Source organism: Bombina bombina, chromosome 5 (assembly GCF_027579735.1).
Source record: "Bombina bombina isolate aBomBom1 chromosome 5, aBomBom1.pri, whole genome shotgun sequence".
Taxonomy (NCBI): Eukaryota; Metazoa; Chordata; class Amphibia; order Anura; family Bombinatoridae; genus Bombina; species Bombina bombina.
Genome location: NC_069503.1, coordinates 99,683,432 through 99,710,501, shown reverse-complemented (window position 1 = coordinate 99,710,501; position 27,070 = coordinate 99,683,432). Strand labels below are relative to the sequence as shown.

The 27,070-nt window shown below is 42.0% G+C and overlaps 1 protein-coding gene across 1 annotated transcript in view; it reads left to right on the top strand.

Moving 5' to 3' along the window:
• LOC128659984 (zinc finger protein 585A-like) overlaps window positions 1-27,070 on the top strand; it is a 523,622-nt gene that overhangs the window by 15,371 nt on the left and 481,181 nt on the right. Inside the window, exons 3-4 of the mRNA XM_053713577.1 lie at window positions 15,794-15,907; window positions 26,623-26,712. Coding sequence (XP_053569552.1) covers window positions 15,794-15,907; window positions 26,623-26,712 — 204 coding nt within the window. The remainder of the gene's footprint in view (window positions 1-15,793; window positions 15,908-26,622; window positions 26,713-27,070) is intronic.

The window sequence follows — 27,070 nt, the reverse complement described above, 5'->3', positions numbered from 1 at the left end:
GGTTACAGATAAGTGTGCACGTACAGTATATTGTGTGTGTGAGGTACGTGGGTTACAGATGAGTGTGCACGTACAGTATATTGTGTGTGAGGTATGTGGGTTACAAATGAGTGTGCACGTACAGTATATTGTGTGTGAGGTATGTGGGTTACAGATGAGTGTGCACGTACAGTATATTGTGTGTGTAAGGTACATGGGTTACAGATGAGTGTGCACGTACAGTATATTGTGTGTGAGGTACATGGGTTACAGATGAGTGTGCACGTACAGTATATTGTGTGTGAGGTATGTGGGTTACAGATGAGTGTGCACATACAGTATATTGTGTGTGTAAGGTACATGGGTTACAGGTGAGTGTGCACGTACAGTATATTGTGTGTGAGGTACATCGGTTACAGATGAGTGTGCACGTACAGTATATTGTGTGTGAGGTATGTGAGTTACAGATGAGTGTGCATGTACAGTATATTGTGTGTGAGGTATGTGAGTTACAGATGAGTGTGCACATACAGTATATTGTGTGTGAGGTATGTGGGTTACAGATGAGTGTGCATGTACAGTATATTGTGTGTGAGGTAGGTGGGTTACAGATGAGTGTGCACGTACAGTATATTGTGTGTGAGGTATGTGGGTTACATATGAGTGTGCACATACAGTATATTGTGTGTGAGGTATGTGGGTTACAGATGAGTGTCCACGTACAGTATATTGTGTGTGAGGTATGTGGGTTACAGATGAGTGTGCACGTACAGTATATTGTGTGTGAAGTATGTGGGTTACAGATGAGTGCACGTACAGTATATTGTGTGTGAGGTATGTGGGTTACAGATGAGTGCACGTACAGTATATTGTGTGTTAGGTATGTGGGTTACAGCTGAGTGTGCATGTACAGTATATTGTGTGTGAGGTATGTGGGTTACAGGTGAGTGTGCACGTACAGTATATTGTGTGTGAGGTATGTGGGTTACAGATGAGTGTGCACGTACAGTATATTGTGTGTGAAGTACATGGGTTACAGCTGAGTGTGCACGTACAGTATATTGTGTGTGTGAGGTACATGGGTTACAGGTGAGTGTGCACGTACAGTATATTGTGTGTGAGGTATGTGGGTTACAGTTGAGTGTGCACGTACAGTATATTGTGTGTGAGGTATGTGGGTTACATATGAGTGTGCACATACAGTATATTGTGTGTGAGGTACATGGGTTACAGATGAGTGTGCACGTACAGTATATTGTGTGTGAGGTATGTGGGTTACAGATGAGTGTGCACGTACAGTATATTGTGTGTGTGTGTGTAAGGTACATGGGTTACAGGTGAGTGTGCACGTACAGTATATTGTGTGTGAGGTATGTGGGTTACAGATGAGCGTGCACGTACAGTATATTGTGTGTGAGGTATGTGGGTTACAAATGAGTGTGCACGTACAGTATATTGTGTGTGAGGTATGTGTGTTACAGATGAGTGTGCACGTACAGTATATTGTGTGTGAGGTATGTGGGTTACAGATGAGTGTGCACATACAGTATATTGTGTGTGTAAGGTACATGGGTTACAGGTGAGTGTGCACGTACAGTATATTGTGTGTGAGGTACATGGGTTATAGATGAGTGTGCACGTACAGTATATTGTGTGTGAGGTACATGGGTTACAGATGAGTGTGCACGTACAGTATATTGTGTGTGAGGTATGTGGGTTACAGATGAGTGTGCACGTACAGTATATTGTGTGTGAGGTATATGGGTTACAGGTGAGTGTGCACGTACAGTATATTGTGTGTGAGGTATGTGGGTTACAGATGAGTGTGCACGTACAGTATATTGTGTGTGAGGTATGTGTGTTACAGATGAGTGTGAACGTACAGTATATTGTGTGTGAGGTACATGGATTACAGATGAGTGTGCACATACAGTATATTGTGTGTGAGGTATGTGGGTTACAGATAAGTGTGCACGTACAGTATATTGTGTGTGTGAGGTACGTGGGTTACAGATGAGTGTGCACGTACAGTATATTGTGTGTGAGGTATGTGGGTTACAGATGAGTGTGCACGTACAGTATATTGTGTGTGAGGTATGTGGGTTACAGATGAGTGTGCACGTACAGTATATTGTGTGTGTAAGGTACATGGGTTACAGATGAGTGTGCACGTACAGTATATTGTGTGTGAGGTACATGGGTTACAGATGAGTGTGCACGTACAGTATATTGTGTGTGAGGTATGTGGGTTACAGATGAGTGTGCACATACAGTATATTGTGTGTGTAAGGTACATGGGTTACAGGTGAGTGTGCACGTACAGTATATTGTGTGTGAGGTACATCGGTTACAGATGAGTGTGCACGTACAGTATATTGTGTGTGAGGTATGTGGGTTACAGATGAGTGTGCATGTACAGTATATTGTGTGTGAGGTATGTGAGTTACAGATGAGTGTGCACATACAGTATATTGTGTGTGAGGTATGTGAGTTACAGATGAGTGTGCACGTACAGTATATTGTGTGTGAGGTATGTGGGTTACAGATGAGTGTGCACGTACAGTATATTGTGTGTGAGGTATGTGGGTTACATATGAGTGTGCACATACAGTATATTGTGTGTGAGGTATGTGGGTTACAGATGAGTGTCCACGTACAGTATATTGTGTGTGAGGTATGTGGGTTACAGATGAGTGTGCACGTACAGTATATTGTGTGTGAAGTATGTGGGTTACAGATGAGTGCACGTACAGTATATTGTGTGTGAGGTATGTGGGTTACAGATGAGTGCACGTACAGTATATTGTGTGTTAGGTATGTGGGTTACAGCTGAGTGTGCACGTACAGTATATTGTGTGTGAGGTATGTGGGTTACAGCTGAGTGTGCACGTACAGTATATTGTGTGTGAGGTATGTGGGTTACAGCTGAGTGTGCACGTACAGTATATTGTGTGTGAAGTACATGGGTTACAGCTGAGTGTGCACGTACAGTATATTGTGTGTGTGAGGTACATGGGTTACAGGTGAGTGTGCACGTACAGTATATTGTGTGTGAGGTATGTGGGTTACAGTTGAGTGTGCACGTACAGTATATTGTGTGTGAGGTATGTGGGTTACATATGAGTGTGCACATACAGTATATTGTGTGTGAGGTACATGGGTTACAGATGAGTGTGCACGTACAGTATATTGTGTGTGAGGTATGTGGGTTACAGATGAGTGTGCACGTACAGTATATTGTGTGTGTGTGTGTAAGGTACATGGGTTACAGGTGAGTGTGCACGTACAGTATATTGTGTGTGAGGTATGTGGGTTACAGATGAGCGTGCACGTACAGTATATTGTGAGGTATGTGGGTTACAGATGAGTGTGCACGTACAGTATATTGTGTGTGTGAGGTACATGGGTTACAGATGAGTGTGCACGTACAGTATATTGTGTGTGAGGTACATGGGTTACAGATGAGTGTGCACGTACAGTATATTGTGTGTGAGGTACATGGGTTACAGATGAGTGTGCACGTACAGTATATTGTGTGTGAGGTATGTGGGTTACAGATGAGTGTGCACGTACAGTATATTGTGTGTGAGGTATGTGGGTTACAGATGAGTGTGCACATACAGTATATTGTGTGTGTAAGGTACGTGGGTAACAGGTGAGTGTGCACGTACAGTATATTGTGTGTGTAAGGTACGTGGGTAACAGGTGAGTGTGCACGTACAGTATATTGTGTGTGAGGTACATGGGTTACAGATGAGTGTGCACGTACAGTATATTGTGTGTGAGGTATGTGGGTTACAGATGAGTGTGCACATACAGTATATTGTGTGTGTAAGGTACGTGGGTAACAGGTGAGTGTGCACGTACAGTATATTGTGTGTGAGGTACATGGGTTACAGATGAGTGTGCACGTACAGTATATTGTGTGTGAGGTATATGGGTTACAGATGAGTGTGCACGTACAGTATATTGTGTGTGAGGTATGGGTTACAGATGAGTGTGAACGTACAGTATATTGTGTGTGAGGTACATGGGTTACAGATGTGTGTGCACATACAGTATATTGTGTGTGAGGTATGTGGGTTACAGATAAGTGTGCACGTACAGTATATTGTGTGTGTGAGGTATATGGGTTACAGGTGACTGTGCACGTACAGTATATTGTCTGTGAGGTATATTGGTTACAGGTGAGTGTGTACGTACAGTATATTGTATGTGAGTTACAGATGAGTGTGCATGTACAGTATATTGTGTGTGTGAGGTACATGGGTTACAGATGAGTGTGCACGTACAGTATATTGTGTGTGTGTGAGGTACGTGGGTTACAGATGAGTGTGCACGTACAGTAAATTGTGTGTGAGGTATGTGGGTTACAAATGAGTGTGCACGTACAGTATATTGTGTGTGAGGTATGTGTGTTACAGATGAGTGTGCACGTACAGTATTTTGTGTGTGAGATATGTGGGTTACAGATGAGTGTGCACGTACAGTATATTGTGTGTGTAAGGTACATGGGTTACAGGTGAGTGTGCACGTACAGTATATTGTGTGTGAGGTATGTGGGTTACAGATGAGTGTGCACGTACAGTATATTGTGTGTGAGGTACATGGGTTACAGATGAGTGTGCACGTACAGTATATTGTGTGTGAGGTATGTGGGTTACAGATGAGTGTGCACATACAGTATATTGTGTGTGTAAGGTACATGGGTTACAGGTGAGTGTGCACGTACAGTATATTGTGTGTGAGGTACATGGGTTATAGATGAGTGTGCACGTACAGTATATTGTGTGTGAGGTACATGGGTTACAGATGAGTGTGCACGTACAGTATATTGTGTGTGTAAGGTACATGGGTTACAGGTGAGTGTGCACGTACAGTATATTGTGTGTGAGGTACATGGGTTACAGATGAGTGTGCACGTACAGTATATTGTGTGTGAGGTACATGGGTTACAGATGAGTGTGCACGTACAGTATATTGTGTGTGAGGTATGTGGGTTACAGATGAGTGTGCACATACAGTATATTGTGTGTGTAAGGTACATGGGTTACAGGTGAGTGTGCACGTACAGTATATTGTGTGTGAGGTACATGGGTTATAGATGAGTGTGCACGTACAGTATATTGTGTGTGAGGTACATGGGTTACAGATGAGTGTGCACGTACAGTATATTGTGTGTGAGGTATGTGGGTTACAGATGAGTGTGCACGTACAGTATATTGTGTGTGAGGTATATGGGTTACAGGTGAGTGTGCACGTACAGTATATTGTGTGTGAGGTATGTGGGTTACAGATGAGTGTGCACGTACAGTATATTGTGTGTGAGGTATGTGGGTTAAAGATGAGTGTGCACGTACAGTATATTCTGTGTGTAAGGTACATGGGTTACAGGTGAGTGTGCACGTACAGTATATTGTGTGTGAGGTACATGGGTTACAGATGAGTGTGCACGTACAGTATATTGTGTGTGAGGAAAGTGGGTTACAGATGAGTGTGCATGTACAGTATGTTGTGTGTGAGGCATGTGGGTTACAGATGAGTGTGCACGTACAGTATATTGTGTGTGAGGTATGTGGGTTACAGATGAGTGTGCACGTACAGTATATTGTGTGTGAGGTATGTGGGTTACAGATGAGTGTGCACGTACAGTATATTGTGTGTGAGGTATATGGGTTACAGGTGAGTGTGCACGTACAGTATATTGTGTGTGAGGTTTGTGGGTTACAGATGAGTGTGCACGTACAGTATATTGTGTGTGTGAGGTATGTGGGTTAAAGATGAGTGTGCACGTACAGTATATTCTGTGTGTAAGGTACATGGGTTACAGGTGAGTGTGCACGTACATTATATTGTGGGTTACAGATGAGTGTGCATGTACAGTATGTTGTGTGTGTGAGGCATGTGGGTTACAGATGAGTGTGCACGTACAGTATATTGTGTGTGAGGTACATGGGTTACAGATGAGTGTGCACGTACAGTATATTGTGTGTGAGGTACATGGGTTACAGATGAGTGTCCACGTACAGTATATTGTGTGTGAGGTAAGTGGGTTACAGGTGAGTGTACATATATGTTGTGTGAGGTAAGTGGGTTACAGGTGAGTGTATACATATGCTGTGTGAGGTAAGTGGGTTACAGGTGAGTGTATACATATGTTTTGTGAGGTAAGTGGGGGTTACAGGTGAGTGTATACATATGCTGTGTGAGGTAAGTGGGTTACAGGTGAGTGTATACATATGCTGTGTGAGGTAAGTGGGTTACAGGTGAGTGTATACATATGCTGTGTGAGGTAAGTGGGTTACAGGTGAGTGTATACATATGCTGTGTGAGGTAAGTGGGTTACAGGTGAGTGTATACATATGTTGTGTGAGGTAAGTGGGTTACAGGTGAGTGTATACATATGTTGTGTGAGGTAAGTGGGTTACAGGTTAGTGTATACATATGTTGTGTGAGGTAAGTGGGGCTTACAGGTGAGTGTATACATATGTTGTGTGAGCTAAGTGGGGCTTACAGGTGAGTGTATACATATGTTGTGTGAGCTAAGTGGGGCTTACAGGTGAGTGTATACATATGTTGTGTGAGGTAAGTGGGGCTTACAGGTGAGTGCATACATATGTTGTGTGAGGTAAGTGGGGCTTACAGGTGAGTGTATACATATGTTGTGTGAGGTAAGTGGGGCTTACAGGTGAGTGTATACATATGTTGTGTGAGGTAAGTGGGGCTTACAGGTGAGTGTATACATATGTTGTGTGAGGTAAGTGGGGCTTACAGGTGAGTGTATACATATGTTGTGTGAGGTAAGTGGGTTACAGGTGAGTGTATACATATGTTGTGTGAGGTAAGTGGGTTACAGGTGAGTGTATACATATGTTGTGTGAGGTAAGTGGGGGTTACAGGTGAGTGTATACATATGTTGTGTGAGGTAAGTGGGGCTTACAGGTGAGTGTATACATATGTTGTGTGAGGTAAGTGGGGCTTACAGGTGAGTGTATACATATGTTGTGTGAGGTAAGTGGGGCTTACAGGTGAGTGTATACATATGTTGTTTGAGGTAAGTGGGGCTTACAGGTGAGTGTATACATATGTTGTGTGAGGTAAGTGGGGGTTACAGGTGAGTGTATACATATGTTGTGTGAGGTAAGTGGGGGTTACAGGTGAGTGTATACATATGTTGTGTGAGGTAAGTTGGGGTTACAGGTGAGTGTATACATATGTTGTGTGAGGTAAGTGGGGGTTACAGGTGAGTGTGTGCATATATTGTGTGTGAGGCATGTGAGCTACAGGTGAGTGTGCATAGTAAGGGTGATAGTCTACTAAATAATTCTCTTCTGCACATTATTATTTTCGGGTCATCACATGTTTTTTATTAATATAATTAGTGAGAAATTGATACACGGGTACTACAAACAGCTTACACATATGAATTTATATCATTATTGTACAAGCCGTATGGATGTGACACCTTACAAACAGCTTACACATATGCATGTATATCATTATTGTACAGGCCGTATGGATGTGACACCTTACACATATGCATGTATATCATTATTGTACAGGCCGTATGGATGTGACCTCTTACAGACAACTTACACATATGCATGTATATCATTATTGTACAGGCCGTATGGATGTGACCTCTGTACTCACATGTACTAACATGGGTTACAGGTGAGTGTGCACGTACAGTATATTGTGTGTGAGGTACATGGGTTACAGATGAGTGTGCACGTACAGTATATTGTGTGTGAGGTATGTGGGTTACAGATGAGTGTGCACGTACAGTATATTGTGTGTGAGGTATGTGGGTTACAGATGAGTGTGCACATACAGTATATTGTGTGTGAGGTATATGGGTTACAGATGAGTGTGCACGTACAGTATATTGTGTGTGAGGTATGGGTTACAGATGAGTGTGAACGTACAGTATATTGTGTGTGAGGTACATGGATTACAGATGAGTGTGCACATACAGTATATTGTGTGTGAGGTATGTGGGTTACAGATAAGTGTGCACGTACAGTATATTGTGTGTGTGAGGTATATGGGTTACAGGTGACTGTGCACGTACAGTATATTGTCTGTGAGGTATATTGGTTACAGGTGAGTGTGTACGTACAGTATATTGTGTGTGAGGTATGTGAGTTACAGATGAGTGTGCATGTACAGTATATTGTGTGTGTGTGAGGTACATGGGTTACAGATGAGTGTGCACGTACAGTATATTATGTGTGTGAGGTACGTGGGTTACAGATGAGTGTGCACGTACAGTATATTGTGTGTGAGGTATGTGGGTTACAAATGAGTGTGCACGTACAGTATATTGTGTGTGAGGTATGTGTGTTACAGATGAGTGTGCACGTACAGTATTTTGTGTGTGAGATATGTGGGTTACAGATGAGTGTGCACGTACAGTATATTGTGTGTGTAAGGTACATGGGTTACAGGTGAGTGTGCACGTACAGTATATTGTGTGTGAGGTACATGGGTTACAGATGAGTGTGCACGTACAGTATATTGTGTGTGAGGTACATGGGTTACAGATGAGTGTGCACGTACAGTATATTGTGTGTGAGGTATGTGAGTTACAGATGAGTGTGCACATACAGTATATTGTGTGTGTAAGGTACATGGGTTACAGGTGAGTGTGCACGTACAGTATATTGTGTGTGAGGTACATGGGTTACAGATGAGTGTGCACGTACAGTATATTGTGTGTGAGGTATATGGGTTACAGATGAGTGTGCACGTACAGTATATTGTGTGTGAGGTATGTGGGTTACAGATGAGTGTGCACGTACAGTATATTGTGTGTGTGAGGTATATGGGTTACAGGTGAGTGTGCACGTACAGTATATTGTGTGTGAGGTATGTGGGTTACAGATGAGTGTGCACGTACAGTATATTGTGTGTGAGGTATGTGGGTTAAAGATGAGTGTGCACGTACAGTATATTCTGTGTGTAAGGTACATGGGTTACAGGTGAGTGTGCACGTACAGTATATTGTGTGTGAGGTACATGGGTTACAGATGAGTGTGCACGTACAGTATATTGTGTGTGAGGAAAGTGGGTTACAGATGAGTGTGCATGTACAGTATGTTGTGTGTGAGGCATGTGGGTTACAGATGAGTGTGCACGTACAGTATATTGTGTGTGTGAGGTATGTGGGTTACAGATGAGTGTGCACGTACAGTATATTGTGTGTGTGAGGTATGTGGGTTAAAGATGAGTGTGCACGTACAGTATATTCTGTGTGTAAGGTACATGGGTTACAGGTGAGTGTGCACGTACAGTATATTGTGGGTTACAGATGAGTGTGCATGTACAGTATGTTGTGTGTGTGAGGCATGTGGGTTACAGATGAGTGTGCACATACAGTATATTGTGTGTGAGGTACATGGGTTACAGATGAGTGTGCACGTACAGTATATTGTGTGTGAGGTACATGGGTTACAGATGAGTGTCCACGTACAGTATATTGTGTGTGAGGTAAGTGGGTTACAGGTGAGTGTACATATATGTTGTGTGAGGTAAGTGGGTTACAGGTGAGTGTATACATATGCTGTGTGAGGTAAGTGGGTTACAGGTGAGTGTATACATATGTTTTGTGAGGTAAGTGGGGGTTACAGGTGAGTGTATACATATGTTGTGTGAGGTAAGTGGGTTACAGGTGAGTGTATACATATGTTTTGTGAGGTAAGTGGGGGTTACAGGTGAGTGTATACATATGCTGTGTGAGGTAAGTGGGTTACAGGTGAGTGTATACATATGCTGTGTGAGGTAAGTGGGTAACAGGTGAGTGTATACATATGCTGTGTGAGGTAAGTGGGTTACAGGTGAGTGTATACATATGTTGTGTGAGGTAAGTGGGTTACAGGTGAGTGTATACATATGCTGTGTGAGGTAAGTGGGTTACAGGTGAGTGTATACATATGTTGTGTGAGGTAAGTGGGTTACAGGTGAGTGTATACATATGTTGTGTGAGGTAAGTGGGTTACAGGTGAGTGTATACATATGTTGTTTGAGGTAAGTGGGGCTTACAGGTGAGTGTATACATATGTTGTGTGAGGTAAGTGGGGCTTACAGGTGAGTGTATACATATGTTGTGTGAGGTAAGTGGGGGTTACAGGTGAGTGTATACATATGTTGTGTGTGGTAAGTTGGGGTTACAGGTGAGTGTATACATATGTTGTGTGAGGTAAGTGGGGGTTACAGGTGAGTGTGTGCATATATTGTGTGTGAGGCATGTGAGCTACAGGTGAGTGTGCATAGTAAGGGTGATAGTCTACTAAATAATTCTCTTCTGCACATTATTATTTTCGGGTCATCACATGATTTTTATTAATATAATTAGTGAGAAATTGATACACGGGTACTACAAACAGCTTACACATATGAATTTATATCATTATTGTACAAGCCGTATGGATGTGACACCTTACAAACAACTTACACATATGCATGTATATCATTATTGTACAGGCCGTATGGATGTGACCTCTGTACTCACATGTACTAACATGGGTTACAGGTGAGTGTGCACGTACAGTATATTGTGTGTGTAAGGTACGTGGGTAACAGATGAGTGTGCACGTACAGTATATTGTGTGTGAGGTATGGGTTACAGATGAGTGTGCACATACAGTATATTGTGTGTGAGGTATGTGGGTTACAGATAAGTGTGCACGTACAGTATATTGTGTGTGTGAGGTATATGGGTTACAGGTGACTGTGCACGTACAGTATATTGTCTGTGAGGTATATTGGTTACAGGTGAGTGTGTACGTACAGTATATTGTGTGTGAGGTATGTGAGTTACAGATGAGTGTGCATGTACAGTATATTGTGTGTGTGTGTGAGGTACATGGGTTACAGATGAGTGTGCACGTACAGTATATTATGTGTGTGAGGTACGTGGGTTACAGATGAGTGTGCACGTACAGTATATTGTGTGTGAGGTATGTGGGTTACAAATGAGTGTGCACGTACAGTATATTGTGTGTGAGGTATGTGTGTTACAGATGAGTGTGCACGTACAGTATATTGTGTGTGAGGTATGTGGGTTACAGATGAGTGTGCACATACAGTATATTGTGTGTGTAAGGTACATGGGTTACAGGTGAGTGTGCACGTACAGTATATTGTGTGTGAGGTACATGGGTTATAGATGAGTGTGCACGTACAGTATATTGTGTGTGAGGTACATGGGTTACAGATGAGTGTGCACGTACAGTATATTGTGTGTGAGGTATGTGGGTTACAGATGAGTGTGCACGTACAGTATATTGTGTGTGAGGTATATGGGTTACAGGTGAGTGTGCACGTACAGTATATTGTGTGTGAGGTATGTGGGTTACAGATGAGTGTGCACGTACAGTATATTGTGTGTGAGGTATGTGGGTTAAAGATGAGTGTGCACGTACAGTATATTCTGTGTGTGAGGTACATGGGTTACAGGTGAGTGTGCACGTACAGTATATTGTGTGTGAGGTACATGGGTTACAGATGAGTGTGCACGTACAGTATATTGTGTGTGAGGAAAGTGGGTTACAGATGAGTGTGCACGTACAGTATATTGTGTGTGAGGTATGTGGGTTACAGATGAGTGTGCACGTACAGTATATTGTGTGTGTGAGGTATGTGGGTTAAAGATGAGTGTGCACGTACAGTATATTCTGTGTGTAAGGTACATGGGTTACAGGTGAGTGTGCACGTACAGTATATTGTGGGTTACAGATGAGTGTGCATGTACAGTATGTTGTGTGTGTGAGGCATGTGGGTTACAGATGAGTGTGCACGTACAGTATATTGTGTGTGAGGTACATGGGTTACAGATGAGTGTGCACGTACAGTATATTGTGTGTGAGGTACATGGGTTACAGATGAGTGTCCACGTACAGTATATTGTGTGTGAGGTAAGTGGGTTACAGGTGAGTGTACATATATGTTGTGTGAGGTAAGTGGGTTACAGGTGAGTGTATACATATGCTGTGTGAGGTAAGTGGGTTACAGGTGAGTGTATACATATGTTTTGTGAGGTAAGTGGGGGTTACAGGTGAGTGTATACATATGCTGTGTGAGGTAAGTGGGTTACAGGTGAGTGTATACATATGCTGTGTGAGGTAAGTGGGTTACAGGTGAGTGTATACATATGCTGTGTGAGGTAAGTGGGTTACAGGTGAGTGTATACATATGTTGTGTGAGGTAAGTGGGTTACAGGTGAGTGTATACATATGCTGTGTGAGGTAAGTGGGTTACAGGTGAGTGTATACATATGTTGTGTGAGGTAAGTGGGTTACAGGTGAGTGTATACATATGTTGTGTGAGGTAAGTGGGTTACAGGTTAGTGTATACATATGTTGTGTGAGGTAAGTGGGGCTTACAGGTGAGTGTATACATATGTTGTGTGAGGTAAGTGGGTTACAGGTGAGTGTATACATATGTTGTGTGAGGTAAGTTGGGGTTACAGGTGAGTGTATACATATGTTGTGTGAGGTAAGTGGGGGTTACAGGTGAGTGTGTGCATATATTGTGTGTGAGGCATGTGAGCTACAGGTGAGTGTGCATAGTAAGGGTGATAGTCTACTAAATAATTCTCTTCTGCACATTATTATTTTCGGGTCATCACATGATTTTTATTAATATAATTAGTGAGAAATTGATACACGGGTACTACAAACAGCTTACACATATGAATTTATATCATTATTGTACAAGCCGTATGGATGTGACACCTTACAAACAACTTACACATATGCATGTATATCATTATTGTACAGGCCGTATGGATGTGACCTCTTACAGACAGCTTACACATATGCATGTATATCATTATTGTACAGGCCGTATGGATGTGACCTCTTACAGACAACTTACACATATGCATGTATATCATTATTGTACAGGCCGTATGGATGTGACACCTTACAGACAGCTTACACATATGCATGTATATCATTATTGTACAGGCCGTATGGATGTGACACCTTACAGACAGCTTACACATATGCATGTATATCATTATTGTACAGGCCGTATGGATGTGACCTCTTACAGACAACTTACACATATGCATGTATATCATTATTGTACAGGCCGTATGGATGTGACACCTTACAGACAGCTTACACATATGCATGTATATCATTATTGTACAGGCCGTATGGATGTGACACCTTACAGACAGCTTACACATATGCATGTATATCATTATTGTACAGGCCGTATGGATGTGACACCTTACAGACAACTTACACATATGCATGTATATCATTATTGTACAGTCCGTATGGATGTGACACCTTACAAACAACTTACACATATGCATGTATATCATTATTGTACAGGCCGTATGGATGTGACACCTTACAGTCAACTTACACATATGCATGTATATCATTATTGTACAGGCCGTATGGATGTGACACCTTACAAACAACTTACACATATGCATGTATATCATTATTGTACAGGCCGTATGGATGTGACACCTTACAAACAACTTACACATATGCATGTATATCATTATTGTACAAGCCGTATGGATGTGACACCTTACAAACAACTTACACATATGCATGTATATCATTATTGTACAGGCCGTATGGATGTGACACCTTACAAACAACTTACACATATGCATGTATATCATTATTGTACAAGCCGTATGGATGTGACACCTTACAGACAACTTACACATATGCATGTATATCATTATTGTACAGGCCGTATGGGTGTGACACCTTACACACAACTTACACATATGCATGTATATCATTATTGTACAGGCCGTATTGATGTGACAACTTACACATATGCATGTATATCATTATTGTACAGGCCGTATGGATGTGACACCTTACACACAACTTACACATATGCATGTATATCATTATTGTACAGGCCGTATGGATGTGACACCTTACACACAACTTACACACATGCATGTATATCATTATTGTACAGGCCGTATGGATGTGACACCTTACACACAACTTACACATATGCATGTATATCATTATTGTACAGGCCGTATGGATGTGACAACTTACACATATGCATGTATATCATTATTGTACAAGCCGTATGGATGTGACACCTTACAAACAACTTACACATATGCATGTATATCATTATTGTACAGGCCGTATGGATGTGACCTCTTACAAACAACTTAAACATATGCATGTTTATCATTATTGTACAGTCCGTATGGATGTGACACCTTACAAACAACTTACACATATGCATGTATATCATTATTGTACAGGCCGTATGGATGTGACACCTTACACACAACTTACACATATGCATGTATATCATTATTGTACAGGCCGTATTGATGTGACAACTTACACATATGCATGTATATCATTATTGTACAGGCCGTATGGATGTGACACCTTACAAACAACTTACACATATGCATGTATATCATTATTGTACAGGCCGTATGGATGTGACACCTTACAAACAACTTACACATATGCATGTATATCATTATTGTACAGGCCGTATGGATGTGACACCTTACAAACAACTTACACATATGCATGTATATCATTATTGTACAGGCCATATGGATGTGACACCTTACAAACAGCTTACACATATGCATGTATATCATTATTGTACAGGCCATATGGATGTGACACCTTACAATCAGCTTACAGATATGCATGTATATCATTATTGTACAGGCCATATGGATGTGACACCTTACAAACAGCTTACGCATATGCATGTATATCATTATTGTACAGGCCGTATGGATGTGACACCTTACAAACAGCTTACACATTTGCATGTAAATCATTATTGTACAGGCCGTATGGATGCGACACCTTACACATATGCATATATATCATTATTGTACAGGCCCTATGGATGTGACACCTTACACACAACTTACACATATGCATGTATATCATTATTGTACAGGCCATATGGATGTGACACCTTACACACAACTTACACATATGCATGTATATCATTATTGTACAGGCCATATGGATGTGACACCTTACACACAACTTACACATATGCATGTATATCATTATTGTACAGGCCGTATGGATGTGACACCTTACAAACAACTTACACATATGCATGTATATCATTATTGTACAGGCCGTATGGATGTGACCCCTTACAAACAGCTTACACATATGCATGTATATCATTATTGTACAGGCCGTATGGATGCGACACCTTACACATATGCATGTATATCATTATTGTACAGGCCGTATGGATGTGACACCTTACAGACAACTTACACATATGCATGTATATCATTATTGTACAGGCCGTATGGATGTGACCCCTTACAAACAGCTTACACATATGCATGTATATCATTATTGTACAGGCCGTTTGGATGTGACACCTTACAAACAACTTACACATATGCATGTATATCATTATTGTACAGGCCGTATGGATGTGACACCTTACACACAACTTACACATATGCATGTATATCATTATTGTACAGGCCGTATGGATGTGACACCTTACACACAACTTACACATATGCATGTATATCATTATTGTACAGGCCGTATGGATGTGACCCCTTACAAACAACTTATAGATATGCATGTATATCATTATTGTACAGGCCGTATGGATGTGACCCCTTACAAACAACTTATAGATATGCATGTATATCATTATTGTACAGGCCGTATGGATGTGACCCCTTACAAACAACTTATAGATATGCATGTATATCATTATTGTACAGGCCGTATGGATGTGACCCCTTACAAACAACTTACACATATGCATGTATATCATTATTGTACAGGCCGTATGGATGTGACACCTTCAGATGAGTCAGCGGTTGAGCACGGAGGAGAACCGTATGCATGTGATCATGTGAAAACTGAGGAGGATGAAGTTCCTATAAATACGGCTACAGGTGATTAGCTCTAATTAACGCATTACCCTCAAACATCTGCCGGATATAGCACAGGTCTTGCCTCCCGCATGCAGTCCTAGCAAAACTTTACCACTGTTGGCAAAGCTGCGCTAGTTAAACCCTTAACGGCCATGAACATACAGGGTAGTCTGTCATTAAGGGGTTAAGTAAAGGGAATATTCTGTGATGGTGTCATTTTGTTGCATGTAAATAACAGTTGTATTTCTCAGATGGTTACACAGCAGACCGGTGTCAGTGAGCAGCTCATGTATGAATAACTAAGCGCTAGATTACAAATGAAGCACACAAATATAAGCGCTACTGAGTGCTAACTCCGCTCAAGTTATATCTATAGCGCTTCTAGTTTTGTACGCGTATTACAAATTAAAAGTAAAATGTTATCTCAAGAACCAAAGAAGGAAGTGATGTTAAAGATGCTAAACACTCTCACTCTAATAAGCTTACCCTAAGGTCGGGATATCTCCTATGTCCGGCCCAAAAAAGTGAAACTAGAAAAGACAGAATAAGGGTAGCGCTAATACAGAGTTTAGTCTATTGTAATGTTCCGGTGTGGTAGAGGCAGTGCTCCGTATTCTCAGAATGAGCTATTTGTGTGATGTAGCAAAGTGTTGGAATTATATACAAATTAAATGGATACTAAACCTCTAAGGGGACTATATATAATAGTACACCAAGTCTACTAAAAACAATGAAAATTTAATTGTAAATATATGAAATACAGAAGCAAATATTAGAAGGTGCCGGCACCAATGGCGGGGTTAAAAATACAATAAACACTAATATATTACAAATAGGACTTGATATTACGCAAGAACCAGATGGATATATTGTTAGATACAATTTATAACGTAAGAACAGTTTCTAACAATAAGTCTATGTTTCCCAGTTGGGTCTGTTTCGTGAGCAAAAGGATAGCAAACAAATGTTCCCAATTTACCGTTTCTGTGTATCTGAATACCGTCTTCAAGTGGTTAAAACAAAACTGTTAGTAGCCGTAGAGGGTAAATGGAAAAAAACGCTCCTGCGGTGGTGTCCAATACTTTGTTGGTAACAGGCGATGTTGTTAGTGCACTGCGATTTCAAGATGTAAAATCCCACTTTCTCTTAATATCCTGTGTGTTGCCGTAACTGTTTTACAGGTAAGTCTTGGGGTCGGGGTAGTTGCTGGCAGCCGTGACAGAGCTCTCTGGGCTGTACCTCCAGTAATAGGTAATAGGACCTGGAGGTACAGCCCAGAGAGCTCTGTCACAGCTGCCAGCAACTACCCCGGCCCCAAGACTTACCTGTAAAACAGTTACGGCAACACACAGGATATTAAGAGAAAGTGGGATTTTACATCTTGAAATCGCAGTGCACTAACAACATCGCCTGTTACCAACAAAGTATTGGACACCACCGCAGGAGCGTTTTTTTCCATTTACCCTCTACGGCAGAGCTTTCCAAACTTTTCATGTCGGTGACACACTTTTTAGACCTACATCATTTTGCGACACAGTAATTCAGTTGTACTATTGGCAAACAGGAGGTTAAACTAACTTGTTTTAAGAGATACAGACACATATATAGATTATATAATAACTAAATGTATTTACAAGTAACAGTATGTATGTGCAAGCATTAAAAAAAAGTTTAACAACACCAATAGCTACTTGATATTTTAATGGGATGTATGAGGTTGATGGGATGAACACAATTTCTGAATATTTGGTGGAATATTAGATAAAGACACTCGCATTTCATCATCAAGCATTTCTTAAGCTTCCACTTCCTATCCATATATCAAGAGCAGGAGCAGCAATGCACTACTGGGAGCTAGTTGCAAAAAACCCCCACTGACTTCATCTCAGCATTTAAGCTGCCGCCCTCAGAGCTCGGTGAGTCCGATTGACTACTGCCCGCGCTGCAAACACACTGCTGTCCCACACACTGACTACACATGCAGTCACGAGCCAATTAAGGAGACTACACGTGCAGTCAGGAGCCAATGTGCCGCCAATGGGAATAGTTTCAGTTCCCACTGAGCTGTGCCAATAGGTTAAGATGATCTGTGTCCCCCTAGGTATCAATCACGTATCAACCATGTGATATGCGTAGCAGGCAGGCGGAAAGTCTGAAACCAAAAAAAAAAAATTAAAAAAAATGTGTGCTGAAGCAGGGACACACCTACACACTGCTGCCGACACACTAGTGTGTCCCGACACACAGTTTGGAAAGCACTGCTCTACGGCTACTAACAGTTTTGTTTTAACCACTTGAAGACGGTATTCAGATACACAGAAATGGTAAATTGGGAACATTTGTTTGCTATCCTTTTGCTCACGAAACAGACCCAACTGGGAAACATAGACTTATTGTTAGAAACTGTTCTTACGTTATAAATTGTATCTAACAATATATCCATCTGGTTCTTACGTAATATCAAGTCCTATTTGTAATATATTAGTGTTTATTGTATTTTTAACCCCGCCATTGGTGCCGGCACCTTCTAATATTTGCTTCTGTATTTCATATATTTACAATTAAATTTTCATTGTTTTTAGTAGACTTGGTGTACTATTATATATAGTCCCCTTAGAGGTTTAGTATCCATTTAATTTGTATATAATTCCAACACTTTGCTACATCACACAAATAGCTCATTCTGAGAATACGGAGCACTGCCTCTACCACACCGGAACATTACAATAGACTAAACTCTGTATTAGCGCTACCCTTATTCTGTCTTTTCTAATCTCAAGAACCAAAGCCTAAGGTGCTATCATCTGGGGGTCGGATATTGTGACCTTGTTTAGTCCCTTTCTGCATAGACTTCTGTATATTTATACACATAAATAAAATCACATATACACCTTTGTGTCCGTCCCAGTCCTGCACCTGATCATAGACCATATCCCTTTAAATCTATGTTAGAACATTTATTTCAATAATAAACCTTGTTTTTGTATTTAATATGTACAACTATGTGTGAAATACTTTATTTTAATATATTATATATGTGTTTTGTCGCGCATATATTCAAGCATTAAAGGGATAGTCTTAATGTAGCCACCAATAAGCAAGCGCTACCCAGGTGCTATACCAAAAATGGGCTGGCTCCTAAGTTTACATTCTTGGTTTTTCAAATAAAGATGCCAAGATAACAAAGAAAAATTGATAATAGAATTAAATTAGAAAGATGCTTAAAATTGCACACTCTATCTGAATCACGAACGTTTAATTCTGACTAGACTATCCCTTTAATGGGACAGTAAAGTTAAAATTAAACTTTTGCGATTCAGATAGAGAATACAATTTTTACAACATTCCAATTTAATTCTATTTTCTGTTTTCTATTAGTATCCTTTGTTGAAAAGCATACCTAGGTAGGCTCAGGGGCAGCAATGCACTACTAGCTAGCTGATGTTTGCTGTCTGTACATATATGCCTCTTGTCATTGGCTCAGCAGATGTGTACAGCTAGCTCCCAGTAGTGCATTTCTGCTCCTTTAACAAAAGATACAATTTGCTTCATTCTCTTGGTAACAAAAGCACATTGGGAAGTTGTATAAAATTGCACTCTCTCTCTGATTCATGTAAGATTTCTTTGTTTTTTTATGTCCTTTTAACACATTTGCTTGATGTCTCCAAAAGCGCAAATTTTCCCACTGCTATTTTGTAATGTAACATTTAAATCTTCAATGTAATCTGAGCGTTAGTAGCAAATCCTGCAATATCCATTCAAAGTAAAGGGTGCGCTAAATAAATGTCAGTCTTGTTAAAGGGACATGAAACCCCCAATGTTTCTTTCATGATTCAGAGAGAGAATACAATTTTATACAACTTTCCAATTTGCTTCTGTAATTTAATTTTCTTCATTCTCTTGGTATCAAAGGATGCAGAGTGAACACAACAAATGAGATAAAAGTAAATTGTAAAGTTGTATAAAATTGCATTCTCTCTGAATCTGACAATGTCTCTGATAATAATTGTGCGCAGCATCACACTAAGAGGCCCATTTATCAAGCTCCGTATGAGTCTTCAGACTCGCCAGAAATGGCAGTTATGAAGCAGCGGTCTAAAGGCCGCTGCTCCATAACCTTGTCCGCCTGATCTGATGATGCGGACAGAGATCGCCACAATTCAACCCGATCGAGTAAGATCGGGTTGATTGACACCGCCGCGAGTCTGCAGGGGGCGGCGCTGCACCAGCAGCTCATGTGAGCTGTTGGTGCAATGCTGAATACGGAGAGCGTATTGCTCTCCGCATTCAGCGAGGTCTTGCAGACCTGATCCGCACTGTCAGATCAGGTCCGCAAGACCATTGTTAAATAGGCCTCTAAGGGTAAAGGTTGCGCTTTATCTCATGGATGCAGGGCACAGGTGAGTATGTGTAATTTGCCTGAGGGACGCAGGGTCACAAGTGAGTGTGTGATGTCTGTAAGAGGAAAAAGCAAATCATGGCATAGAAAAGTGTATGTGTATATTACCTATCTGAGGGACGTATGGCACATGTAAGTGTATCCGTGTGACGTGTCTGAGGGAAGCAGCTCACAGGTGAGTGTAAGTGTGTGTCTAATATTACTATTTCTTTTTAAAGATACGATGAGTCCACGGATTTCATCCTTACTTGTGGGATATCGCCTCCTGGTCAGCAGGAGGAGGCAAAGAGCACCACAGCAGAGCTGTATATATAGCTCCTCCCTTCCCTCCCACTCCAGTCATTCTCTTTGCCTGTGTTAGTGATAGGAAGAGGTAAAGTGAGGTGTTAGTTTAGATTCTTCAGTCAAGAGTTTATTATTTTTAAAATGGTACCAGTGAGTGCTATTTTACTATAGGGTGTAGCTGTATTCCTTGTCAGCGTCTAGAGTAGAGCTACAGGTGGCTTTAGAGCAATGGGAACTGGTGGGACTTAACCCTCACTGCGCCTCCCATATTAGTGCTGCCCTTCAGATGCTGGTCTTAGCAGATATTAACTAAGGCCCTTCTGTGTCCACAGAGCTGCAGGGGGGAGCAGACCTCTTGATCCTGTGAGACTGATCATGCTGTCGCTCAGCACAGAGGTAAGTGCAGTCTTTTACTTTCTGGGACACTTGCTACCTCAGAAATGACTGTACACTTCTGATCTGTTGGGGAACAAGGGCTCTCTGGGTAGGGCTTTTCTCTGTAACAGTGTGTGGGAGTTTTCATGGGACCATGTCAACCGACACAAGGGTACTGTTTACGTTATGTCAAATGTTAGGAGCTATAATTTATTTGGCCTAATGTATGATAACAGGACTGTATGTTATACCGGAGGGCTTGTTATAGGTCACTGCTTAGTGTGCTTATACGAATTGACGCTGGGGGTATGTTACCGGAGTCTTGCTATAAGACTCCGGTTTACGGCTGTGTTTTTGTCTCATGGTCCGGTCCTTTTGAGACTACTTTCAACGATGGCCGATGCAACGCCCACAATGGGCGGGGCTTACTTTGGCGCGCTTGCCTTCGTTTCAGCACAGAGTTTATTCATTACAGAAGTCCACGCTGCTGGAACACATTGCGAGTAACGCCACGACCTCATGGTTGAAAGTTAAGCAAGTGGTCTTGGGCGTTTGTGGGCTACATCCCGGATTCGTTCCTAAGTGTGGTCGGAGGACCGTGGGGGCAGGTAGGCACCTCAGCAGAGCTGTTGAGGCGAGGTGCTGGTTAGGTTATAATTCATCCTAATGGTACTGATATCGTTAACTTTTCTCAGTGCAAAGACTGACATATTGTTAATACTTTCTTATTTTTAAAGGCACAGTATCTAGTCAGGTTTAAAGTATTCTGACAGATTTTTGGTCTGTGCTGATATTTCTATACTGTTTGGCTATAAATTGAAAACCTATAATTTAAAGACCAAAATGTTTCTTGCTTTCTATTGTCAAGGATTCAGGTGATATCCAGACTGTAACGTGTTCTATGTCTTTGAATGCCACTGTGGAACCTCCTGCTCCTTTTTGTCCCTCATGCATTGAGAGGGCCTTACATTATAGAGACAACATTTTTTTTGACAAATCTTTGCCTAAGGCGGATGCTTCTCAAGAGTCTACAAATGAGATGCAGAGTATGACGCAGCTTTCTCCCCAAGCGTCACAGCCCTTAACGCCCGCTCAAGCGGGACCTTGTATTTCACCAGTTTCTGCAGCATTTATGTTAAAAGACATAGCTGCAGTGCATATCTAATTTTCCCATATCGCATGGCAAGCGTTCAAGACAAGACAACTATTTAGTCAATTCAGCCTCTGATACTATGATGGCGATTGCGGAAGTACCCTCCCGGGGTTCTGAGTTGGAAGGTACAGAGGTACTCTCCGAAGGTGAACTTTCTGAATTAGGGAGTGCTTTATCGTTGACTGATTCTAATGTAGTTTATTTCAGGTTTAAGCTTGAGCACCTTCGTTTATTACTGAGGGAGGTGTTGGTTACTGTGGATGATTGTGACTCAATAGTGGTCCCTCCAGAGAAATTGAGTAAGTTGGACAGATACTTGAAAGTTCCATCTTATTCGGATGTCTTTCCAGTCCCAAAGAGGACTTCAGAGATTATTGCAAAGGAATGGGAGAGACCAGGTATTCCCTTCTCTCCTTCTCCCGTTTTTTTAAAAAATGTACCCTATAGCCGACACTATTAGAGATTCTTGGCAGACAGTCCCTAAAGTTGAGGGTGCTGTTTCTACTATGGCCAAGCGTACTACTATTACTATTGAGGATAGTTGTGCGTTTAAGGACCCTATGGATAAGAAATTGGAGGGTCTCCTTAAGAAAATTTACGTTCATCAGGGATTCCTATTGCAACCTGCGGCTTGCATTGTCACAGTCACCAGTGCGGCCGCTTATTGGTTTGATGCTCTTGAAGAGTCTCTTAAGACTGAGACTCCTTTGGAAGAGATACAGGATCGGATTAAAGCTCTTAAATTAGCTAATTTGTTTATTAGGGATGCTTCTCTGCAGATTACTAAATTGGCGGCTAAGAGTTCGGGCTTTGCCATCTTAGCACGCAGGGCTTTATGGTTAAAGTCTTGGTCTGCGGATGTGTCATCCAAGCCTAAGCTTTTGGCTGTTCCTTAGAAGGGGAAGACCCTGTTTGGACCTGACTTGAAGGAAATTATTTCTGACATCACGGGAGGTAAGGGTCATCTGCTCCCGCAGGATAAAAAATCCAAACAGAGGTCGACAGAGTAATTTTTGTTCCTTTCAAAATTTCAAGGGAGTTCCCTCTTCCTCTAAACAGGAAGGGAATTTTTCACAACCCAAGTCCACTTGGAGACTCAATCAGTCTTGGAACAAGGGTGAACAATCCAAGAAGCCTGCTGCTGTTTCCCAGTCAGCATGAAGGGTCGCCCCCCGATCCAGGACCGGATCTAGTAGGGGGCAGACTCTCTCTCTTCGTCTAGGCTTGGATAAGAGATGTTCAGGATCCCTAGGCACTGGACATTGTGTCTCAGGGATATCAGTTGGAGTTCAGAAATTCTTCCCCCAGAGGAAGGTTTCTTCTTTCTCGATTATCTGCAGACCAGATAAAAAGAGAGGCGTTCTTACGCTGTGTAGGAGACCTCTTTTCCATGGGAGTAATATGTCCCGATACAGGAACAGGGACAAGGGTTTTATTCAAATCTGTTTGTAGTCCACAAAAAGGAGGGAACGTTCCGACCTATTTTAGACCTCAAAAGTCTGAACAAGTTTCTCAGAGTCCCATCCTTCAAGATGGAAACTATTCAAACCATTCTTCCATTGATCCAGGAGGGTCAATTTATGACTACCGTGGATCTAAAGGATGCATATCTTCATGTTCCTATCCATAGAGATCATCACAAGTTCCTGAGGTCTGCCTTTCTGGACAAACATTTTCAGTTCGTGGCTCTTCCTTTCGGTCTGGCCACAGCATCCAGGATTTTCACAAAGGTTCTGGGGTCCCTGCTGGCGGTTTTAAGACCGTGGGGCATTGCGGTGGCGCCGTATCTGGACGATATTCTGATCCAAGCGTCATCTTATCAGCTAGCAAAGTCTCATACCGACATTGTCCTATACTTCCTGAGGACTCATGGGTGGAAGGTAAATCTGGGAAAGAGTTCACTAATTCCGCAGACAAGGGTGCCCTTCTTGGGAACTCTAATCGACTCTCTATCCATGAAACTTTTTCTGACAGAGGTCAGACGGTTAAAGATCATGGATACATGTCAAGCCCTTCAGTCCAATCCTCGGCCCTCAGTGGCTCAGTGCATGGAGGTTATTGGGTTGATGGTGGCGGCAATGGACATCATTCCGTTTGCTCGATTCCATCTCAGACCTCTGCAACTGAGCATGCTCGGACAGTGGAATGGAGATTATACAGATTAATCTCCTCAAATAAATCTAGATCAGGAGACAAGGGACTCTCTTCTATGGTGGTTGTCACTGGATCATCTATCCCAGGGGACTTGCTTCCGCAGACCCACATGGGTGATAGTGACAATGGATGCCAGCCTATTAGGATGGGGAGCAGTATGGAACTCCCTACGGGCTCAGGGTGTATGGACTCAGACAGAGTCTCTCCTTCCCATCAGTATTCTAGAGTTGAGAGCGATATTCAATGCGCTTCAGGCTTGGCCTCAGTTGGCTTCGGCCCGATTCATCAGATTTCAGTCGGACAACATAACGACTGTAGCTTGCATCAATCATCAGGGAGGAACAAAGAGTTCCTTAGCGATGACAGAAGTAGCCAAGATTATACAGTGGGCAGAGTATCACTCTTGCCATCTGTCAGCAATCCACATCCCAGGGGTGGAAAACTGGGAAGCAGATTTTCTGAGCAGACAGACATTTCATCCTGGAGAATGGGAACTCCATCCGGAGGTATTTTCAAACCTGATTCTCAGATGGGGCAGGCCGGAGTTGGATCTCATGGCATCTCGTCAGAATGCCAAGCTTCCGAGATACGGGTCCAGGTCCAGGGATCCCTAGGCCGAGCTGATAGATGCCTTGGCAGTGCCTTGATTTTTCCCCTAGCTTATGTATTCCCTCCATTTGCTCTCCTTCCCCGGGTGATTGCTAGAGTTAAACAGGAGAGGGTATCGGTGATCCTCATAGCCCCTGCGTGGGCTCGCAGGATTTGGTATGCCGATCTGGTGGACATGTCGCCTCAGCCTCCGTGGAAACTCCTATTGAGGAAAGATCTTCTCATTCAGGGACCCTTCCATCATCCAAATCTAGTTTCTCTGCAGCTGACTGCTTGGAGATTGAACGCTTAATTTTATCTAAGCGGGGGTTTTCTGAGTCGGTCATAGATACCTTGATTCAGGCACGTAAGCCTGTTACATAGATATCTTTATTGGTGCGAATCCAAGGGCTACTCATGTAGTAGGGTTAGGATTCCCAGGATTTTGTCTTTTCTCCAAGAAGGATTGGAGAAAGGGTTGTCAGCAAGTTCCTTAAAAGGACAGATTTTTGCTTTGTCTATTTTCTTACACAAGCATCTGGCTGATGTTCCAGATGTCCAATCTTTTTGTTAGGCTCTGACTAGAATCAGGACTGTGTTTAGACCTATTGCTCCTCCTTGGAGTTTGAATTTAGTTCTTAAAGTTCTTCAAGGGGTTCTGTTTGAACCTATGCATTCCATAGATATCAAGTTATTGTCTTCGAAAAATTTATTTTTGGTTGCTATTTCTTCTGCTTGAATAGTATCTGAGCTTTCGGCATTACAATGTGATTCTGCTTATCTTATTTTTCATTCGGATAAAGTGGTGTTGCGAACCAAACCTGGTTTTCTTCCTAAGGTTGTTTCAAATAAGAATATTAATTAGGAAATTGTTGTTCCTTCCTTGTGTCCTAATCCTTCTTCTAAGAAGGCGCGTCTGTTACATAATTTGGACGTGGTCCGTGCTTTGAAGTTCTTTTTACAGGCGACTTAGGATTTTCGCCAATCATCTTCATTATTTGTTGTTTTTTCTGGGACACGTAGGGGTCAGAAAGCTACGGCTACCTCTCTTTCTTTTTGGCTGAAGAGTATCATCCGCTTTGCATATGAGACTGCTGGACAGCAGCCTCCTGAACGAATTACGGCTCATTCCACTAGGGCTGTGGCTTCATCATGGGCATTCAAAAATGATGCTTCTGTTGAACAGATTTGCAAGGCTGCAACTTGGTCGTCTCTTCACACTTTTTCCAAATTTTACAAATTTGATACCTTTGCCTCATCTGAGGCTGTTTTTGGGAGGAAAGTTCTTCAAGCAGTGGTGCCTTCCATTTAGGTTCCTGTCTTGTCCGTCCCTTTTCATCCGTGTACTCTAGCTTTGGTATTGTATCCCACAAGTAAGGATGAAATCCGTGGACTCATCATATCTTTAAAAAGAAAAGGAAATTTATATAAATGTGTTTCTTTTTAGATACAATGAGTCCACGGCCCACCCTGTTTTATGAGACGGGTCTTTATTTTTGTAAACTTCAGTCACCTCTCCACCTTGGCTTTTCCTTTCTCTTCCTAACTTCGGTCGAATGACTGGAGTGGGAGGGAAGGGAGGAGCTATATATATATATATATATACAGCTCTGCAGTGGTGCTCTTTGCCTCCTCCTGCTGACCAGGAGGCGATATCCCACAAGTAAGGATGAAATCCGTGGACTCATTGTATCTAAAAGGAAACAAATTTATCAGGTAAGCATAAATTTCCTTTTTCTTGTTCAGTGCTAAAATTTAACCATATCTATATGATCTATGCAGGTGATGTTAAGGCTGAAGTCACACTTAATACTGAACAGACTAATGATCTGGAAGCTCAGAAGCAGGAAATCAGTGACAATATCAGTACAGGTGAGTGTATGTATGTTATGTGTCTGATGGATACAGGCTACAGGTGAGTGTATGTGTGTGATGTGTCTGAGGGATACAGGGTACAGGTGAGTGTATGTGTGTTTTGTGTCTGAGGGATACAGGGCATAGGTGAGTCTATGTGTGTGATGTGTCTTAGGGCTACAGGGCACAGGTGAGTGTACGTGTGTGATGTGTCTGAGGGATACAGGGCACAGGTGAGTGTATGTGTGTGATGTGTCTGATGGATACAGGCTACAGGTGAGTGTATATATATGATGTGTCTGAGGGATACAGGCTACAGGTGAGTGTATGTATGTGATGTGTCTGAGAGATTCAGGGCACAGGTGAGTGTACGTGT